This window comes from Platichthys flesus, chromosome 8 (genome assembly GCF_949316205.1).
Source record: "Platichthys flesus chromosome 8, fPlaFle2.1, whole genome shotgun sequence".
NCBI classification, from domain to species: Eukaryota; Metazoa; Chordata; class Actinopteri; order Pleuronectiformes; family Pleuronectidae; genus Platichthys; species Platichthys flesus.
The window spans coordinates 10,778,418-10,785,920 of NC_084952.1; the positions used below are offsets into that span (position 1 = coordinate 10,778,418).

At 43.7% G+C, this 7,503-nt stretch overlaps 1 protein-coding gene across 1 annotated transcript; it reads left to right on the forward strand.

The window, feature by feature from the left end:
- Positions 1 to 255: 255 nt before the first annotated feature.
- LOC133959024 (neuronal acetylcholine receptor subunit alpha-9-II) lies at positions 256 to 5,383 on the forward strand. Its single transcript, XM_062394091.1, has 6 exons — positions 256 to 304; positions 1,372 to 1,517; positions 2,448 to 2,602; positions 2,853 to 3,033; positions 3,283 to 3,634; positions 4,611 to 5,383. Exons 1-6 carry the CDS (start codon positions 265 to 267, stop codon positions 5,381 to 5,383), a joined length of 1,647 nt encoding a protein of 548 aa, XP_062250075.1. The 5' UTR covers positions 256 to 264.
- Positions 5,384 to 7,503: the final 2,120 nt, after the last annotated feature.

A 7,503-nucleotide genomic window follows, 5' to 3' on the forward strand; every position in this document is an offset into this window, starting at 1 on the left:
CTCCAGGTCTGCTGCTGCTACTTGATAGCCAGAGTTTTATTCCATGTCTCAGTCGGCAGACATGCTTCCTCCCCTGCCAAGCAGCAGGAGCTGGCCCACGTTCATGTCCAGAGGAAACGCTCCCCTGCTATCTGCTACTGGGTTCAATTGGGGTTGAACGGGCACCATGTAGGTGTGTGAGGGGATGAGATCCAGAGCAGGACCGTTGGATTTCTGGTTCCAGTCACTTCTTGTTCTTCTCTGAGGTGTTCAGAAGTGCTCAGGATGATCCCAATAATGTGGCTGGCGATGCTGCTTCCTGAAGGTGAGTCACACTCCAGGTCTTGCCTGTGTTGTTGTTAATCAGGTGAAAAGATTGTGGTGTTTTTTTTTTATTTTAATACACATGTCTCATCCAAGGTTTATGATTGTTAAATCGATTGTTGTGGGTTTAATTACGCACAATCCATGTGTGGGTGTTTCCTGTATGTTTGTGTGAATTTGTGTAAATTTGTATGTATATATTTATATTCACACATTCAAACCTAATGTAAAGCTTATTTTAAAACATACCTATGGCTTTTAGATGGTCCAACAACAACAGGATCATTCTAATAGCTTCCAAATAAATACATATATATTTAAGTATAACTTTACTTTATTATATAACATTCAGGGCTTAAAAAGTTGGATTTAGAGAGTAACTAAGAAACTAGAATGGCACTCAGTGGAAAACGTACATACTTCGTGAAACCACATTTAAATTCACTAGATCCAGACTGGTATTCAGATCTTTACCAACTTGTACACCCCTTGTGTATGAATGACAGGCAGACGCCTACTGTACAGGCCGGGCCTGCTGTTACCTGGCCGTCTCAGGTTTCCGATCAGGTGTCAGCTGCAGCATGGACTGTGTGGTCAAAGAGAGAAAATCAGCTTTCTCAGTGAATGCATCATCTCTGGTGGACCAGGTCATCTGTTGTTGTCCATCTGTCTGTCTCCTAAATACACATGTTTTTTGTATTGTTTTTTAAACTCAAGCTACATGAACTATTTTCTGAGAAATCAGGGGAAATGTTGATAAACACAGAATCTCACAATGTTGGATCTGCGCCAAAGGTTTATGTGCTCTTCGTCAGGTCATCTGCCACCCATCCACAACAAACAAACACATGTACGTGAAAACACAATCTCCTTGGTACAGATACAAAATACGACCCACAATATGGTTTATGATGATTTGAGTGGCACAATTAAAGTTCTGAACAAGAATATCCAGTTCACATCGTGTGAGCGTCATGTTTGTGTCACTGCAAGTCAACAAAATGATCTTACGAGTGATGACTCAAACCTGAAAATGACTGATGACCACCACCATGTTTCTCTCTGCAGTGGTTCACTCAGCTCGGGGTCACTACGCCCACAAGCTTCTGAATGACCTGATGGAGAACTACTCCAGCGCCCTGCGGCCGGTGGAGGACACGGACAGGGCCCTCAACGTCACCTTACAGATCACCTTGTCTCAGATCAAAGACATGGTGGGTGATCGACATCCTCTTCACTAAACTCTGAAGTCCTCTTTATATGTACAAGATATTGTAATTAGGTTTCACTTATCAACATGTTATTTATTGATAATAGACTGCAGGACTATCAACAACTAAAAAATGAAGTTCCTCTGCAGATGAATCCGTCGAGTTCACAAAGTTGTTATAAAGGACCATGGTGCATTTGTGAATATTTGATTCATGATTAGTTTGGCACAGAGCATGCAAATGAGAGATGAAAGGAAAGATGAAATGATATCTCTGTGTTAAATTTTAACTGGGTTTCTGTCATTGCGAAGATGGGATCGATCTGTGGATGGTGATACTATAAGTGTATGAACGACAGACAGACCTCCTACTGTACAGGCCGGGCCTACTGTTACTTGGCCGTCTCGGGTTTCCGATCAGGTTCAGTGCTGTGTCAGCAGCAGCCTGGAGAGAAAAACAGCTTTACCACTGGAAGCATCATCTCTGACGTGGACCAGGTCATCTGTTGTTGTCGGCCTGTCATGTTTAAGAGGACAGCAGCGAGGGGCCAGGCGAGAAAAATGATGTGTGTGTCTGTTTGTGTGCGTTAGTTGCGGTGTCCTATTACCCAAAGCGTTTATGTTTTCTTCAGTTCGCTGCCTCAGTGAAGCTCTGGCAGCTATACCAAGGCCTCCTCCTCCATTACCCCCCCCCCGTCCTGCAGTCGCTCTTCTCATCCATTTGATATTGACCAACAGGTCTGGATTTCAGCTTCTGTGATAATCTGAGGTGTATCTGTGCAGCTCACGCTCATAGAGAGTTAATGAGCAACAGAGAAATGAGAAGGATCTCTCCCTTCAAGCTTCTTTTAATATGCATCCATTGTCTGTAGGTAGGTGTGTGTATTTGCAAGTGCATTTTTTCATTTGTGTGACTGTGTGTGTGTGTGTGAAGGATGAGAGGAACCAGGTGCTGATCGCCTACCTGTGGATTAGGCAGACGTGGTATGATGCTTATCTGCGGTGGGACAAAGAGGACTACGATGGACTGGAAGTCATCCACATCCCCAGCAGCCTGGTGTGGAGGCCCGACCTCGTCCTCTATAACAAGTACGCCCGTACGTCACACACACAAACACACACATTTTTGCCAAACCCTTATTTTATTGCAACTGTCTTTGCCTGAAAAGACTAATTCCTGCAAAAGGCAGAATATGACACATATTTGTGGTTTGTTTTTTGTGAATCTAATACTTTACAACATACAGCATAGGATGACACAAAGCAAAAGCTGCTTTTGGATCATAGCCGCGACCAGTTCTTTTGATGGTGTCTCTAACTGAAGTCTCTCCTCCTCCAGAGCTGACGATGACTTCTCAGGGCCGATGGACACCAACGTGAGACTGCGCTACAATGGAGAGATAACCTGGGATGCTCCCGCCATCACCAAGAGCTCCTGTGTGGTGGACGTCTCCTACTTCCCCTTCGACAGCCAGGAATGTAACCTGACTTTCGGTTCCTGGACGTACAACGGTAACCAGGTATGGAGAAAGTCCCTCACTCATAACCTAGGGATGTTGCAGAGGACTAACCCAAGACTCCCTCAGGTCTGTGTGGTGAGGCCATGACCTCTGTGATAGACCAGGCTAGATAAAGATTTCAGCCACACACCTGCCTTGAGACTCCTTCCATACGGCATTGCATACATTTGCTGAATTTGTGTTTCCTTGGTAAATGTCAGTGGGTTGTGCTGCTTGTTTGCCTCCTTAACGCCCTTATGCTGATTCCAGGTAGACATCATTATGGGCATGGACAGCGGGGACCTGTCAGACTTTGTGGAAAACGTGGAATGGGAGTGCCACGGGATGCCGGCCACCAAGAGTGTCATCATGTACGGCTGCTGCTCCGACCCGTATCCGGACATCACGTACACCGTGCTCCTGCAGCGCCGCTCCTCCTTCTACATCTTCAACCTCCTCCTCCCCTGCTTCCTCATCTCCTTCTTGGCTCCTCTGGGGTTCTACCTGCCCGCCGACTCTGGGGAGAAGGTCTCCCTCGGAGTGACGGTGCTCTTGGCTCTCACTGTGTTTCAGCTGATGGTGGCTGAGAGCATGCCTCCATCAGAGAGTGTGCCGCTTATCGGTAAGAATGTGTTGAATCCACAGTCTTGATTTCTATGTAACTGTAAAATCTTTATATCTGTTTTAATGTCTTTTTATCCATGCTAGATACTTAGATACTTTGGTCCAGGCGCATATCTCACAGTGAATGAATGCACAGACTTGAAATTCATTCAGGGGATGTACTCAAATGATCTCCTGACATTTCGCCCATCACCCTCATCTTTGGTTATTATTAGCCTTCCATATATCAACATAATCAGGTCAAATTGATAATTTGGTGAGCACTTGTGTCCAAATCCATCCATTATCTATGCCGCTTACCATTTTGAGGGTTGCATGGGGAGCTGGAGCAAATCCCAGCTGACACTGGGCGAGAGGCAATTTACACCTTGGACAAGGGGCCTGCATATCGCAGTGCCAACAGACAAAGACGAACAATCATTCATTCCTTCACACAATTTAGTGTCCCCAATTAACCTAACCAAATTCAATAGAGTGCATTCCTCTGTCAAGACCCAATAGTCCTCTTAAATTAAATCAATCTGGACTAAATTGCTCAATCTAATAGATAACAGTTCCCTAAACATTTAAGTTTTTTTTTTTTACCAAGATCCATGAATTGTTTCCTCGGAAACTGAGAAAAAGTCAAATAACGGGATAAACCCTCTGACCCAGTTCCCCACCCTATTTGAATGGGCTCTTCCTTGTGTCAGGCCCCTCCCCTTGTTCATGCAAATTTGTTTCAGGAGTTTTGTGTAATCTCTAAACCGACAAACAAACAAAGGGACGGGGGCAATAACACAACCTCCTTGATTCAGATACTCATTCCCTCAGCCTCTGTGTTACATTTTAATTAGTGAATGTTCTACTTAGTAAACGTTAGACGTACTGAACATCAGCATTGTAATTATTACCTAAGTTTGGCTTTATAATGAAATCTCAGTTGTTCAGTGGTGTTCTTACAGTACTCCCCCCCCTTCCTGTCTGTTACACAGGGAAGTACTATATTGCTACAATGACTATGGTCACAGCCTCCACATCTCTCACCATCTTCATCATGAACATACACTTCTGTGGTGCAGAGGCCAAACCAGTCCCCCACTGGGCAAAAGTCCTTATCATTGACTACATGTCCAAGATTTTCTGTGTTTATGAGGTGGGTGAGAACTGTGCCACGGCCTCCACCTCCTCTTCCTCCTCGTCTTTTCACCCGCCGCAGGATGAAATCCGTCACCAGCACCTCAGCTCCCACGCTCATGCAAATGGAAGAACAGGGAACCACAGTCACAGAGAGGGCCGACAGAATCAGAAATACCCGAGGCCCCAGACCCCGAAACCACAGCACCACCCCAGAGGGAAAGCTCAGCACCACATCATGAGAGACGAGCGGATCGAGAGGAGCAACCTCTCTGGATTTGCACCTGGGAAGTATGATGGCTCCAATGGTAAAATCCCCACAGGAGACTGCTGTAAAGGCGACCAGACTGTGCCCTGCTGCCCCGAGGACAAAAAGCCTCTGCCTCAAAGCCCCACTGTAACGTTTGGCCCCTGTGTGTTCTGCAGCCATGGCAGTGGCATCCCTGGTGTGGACACCAAGCTGGTGAGGAATGTTGAATATATCGCCAACTGCTTCCGAGAGCAGAAGGCCACCTGCGCCAAGGGGGCCGAATGGAAGAAGATCGCTAAGGTGATGGACAGGTTCTTCATGTGGATCTTCTTCATCATGGTTTTCCTCATGAGCATCCTCATCATCGGCAAGGCACCATGACAAATTAGTGACACAATACTCTATTTCATAAAAGGATTCATGTAGAAAAATAAAAGTTTGTCAATAAAAACAATTATATATATAATGCTGATATGAAAATAAATATAACTGACTTGCATTCAGTGTTTCTTACCATTGCACAGCCTGCATTCCTTAATAAAAACCACAAACAATTTAAACCCATAATTTTTTTAAATAGTAATTTCGGGTCCAACTTTCAAAACAAAGCAAAAGGTGCTAGACTATAATAGAATATTCAGGGTATGCCAAGAACCTACAGTAAATATATTCACTCCTCCACTACAACAAATGATTTTTCACATATCTCTGTTTTCAGTTTTCTGAATTGTTGTTGTAGCATCTGTTTTGCCTGCTTCGCTACATCAACAGTACAAACCATCTCCATTGAGAGAATGTAACCGTAACCCCATCAGTCATTGCTCTGATGTGAAGGTCCTTTATCATCTTTGTACCATTAAATGAAGGGGGTCTGCTGTCAAGTTAAAATATGACCAGTGGAGACAACACATGTCTTATTCACCACCGTGACATCAGGTGCCCGTGGTCGCCACACATGGTGCAGCTGCACACTCCCGTTTGGTTAGAGTGTAGAAATGAATTGCCCTTCTGGGATTAAGAAGGTTATGTGATTCTGAATCTATCAGCAGAATGACTTTTTTCTGTTAAAAATCATCCAGTGAATAGCGAATGAGGGAGCTTTGTTTGTAGGGCAGCCTACAAGGTAATATGGATGTAAGGTAATATGGAGCATCAATTATGTAGCACAATGTGCACACCCTGACACCCACCTCCTCTGAAAACCACTATACCTTGAACTTGGAAAGTCAGGTGAAGGAATGTGTGTCTGATGTGATGAGGAGGGAGGATGAAGAACAATAAGAAACGAAAGAAAAACTAATATTAACAGGAGAAAAGTTAACTAAGGTGAACTCACTCAAGTACTGTACCGGTTTAGGCTACTTGAGCTTCATTTAAGTGCTTCCATTTCTAAAAAATGTCGCAGTGAAATATTTAACTTTTTTCCACCAGTGACCTACGCTGTATTTCCCTGAACTGCTTCATAATGACCCCCGCAGTAAAGTTCAGATGTCGCTCCCAGATCTGTCATTACAACACCTCAATCTGGCAGTAGAGGGCGCTAATTTCCCACATTCTGGTGGCTGATGTCCCAAAGTTCAGAGTTTGAAGCTGCATGTGACAACGCAGGGTTGAAGCTTTGCACCAAAAAGTTATTCTTGCTGTCTTTTTTTTAATCATCTGCACTGGTCCACTTACAAATTTCACCACCAAGAGGCGAATTAAGATTTGCCAGCTATTTTTATGCCACATTATCATATGGCAAGAGCGTGTATGGCTTGTTTGCTGCAATCCACGATTTAAAAGGAAGCTATTAAACAAAGTGAATTAGTGAAAATGTAGTTGCAGCAATGAACAATCGAATGTGCAGAGGACTCTTTTTATTTGAAATCCTCCTCTTCACAGCGATTGTCATGCCAAAGCACGATGCATCTGACATCAAGTGAGAATATCTCATATTTTCTGTCTGAGGGATAAGCCATTGTGTTGACTTAGTGCTCAGCGAGCCGCAACTGCATTCAAGCCAGCCGACACTCGCATCTGTTGTCAAATCAGCCGACACAGAAATTGTAAACAGTGAAAATGTTGTACTTTACTTTGAAAAATCTCCAACTATATCCGGTTATAATCGTTGATATACGTGTATGTAGGTAGTCAGGTAGGTCCTGAATACAGGCATATCAGTCTCTCTCGGAACTTACTGAACAAAGTGTTTTTACAGTACTCTGAAGTATCCTGAAATTATCACTTTTACTGTGAAGATGTTGGACTTTACTTTGAATAATCTCTTAATATTTACAGTAAATATGTTTGATATTCAGTATGTAGGTAGTCAGAGAGGTCCTGAACACAGGCATATCCGTCTCACACTGAACGTATTGAGCCAAGTGTTTTTACAGTACTCTGAAATATCCTGAAATGATCACTTACACTGTGAAAATGTTGGACTTTACTTTGAATAATCTCTTAATCTATACAGTAAATATGTTTGATATTCAGTATGTAGGTAGTCAGAGAGGTCC

Bases quoted from the DNA above. Each gene is read 5' to 3' on its own strand.
- LOC133959024 (XM_062394091.1), top strand. From the start codon at position 265: ATGATCCCAATAATGTGGCTGGCGATGCTGCTTCCTGAAG. The intron at 2,603-2,852 runs GTACGCCCGTAC...CTCCTCCTCCAG, and splicing joins GACCTCGTCCTCTATAACAA to AGCTGACGATGACTTCTCAG. The intron at 3,034-3,282 runs GTATGGAGAAAG...TGCTGATTCCAG, and splicing joins GGACGTACAACGGTAACCAG to GTAGACATCATTATGGGCAT.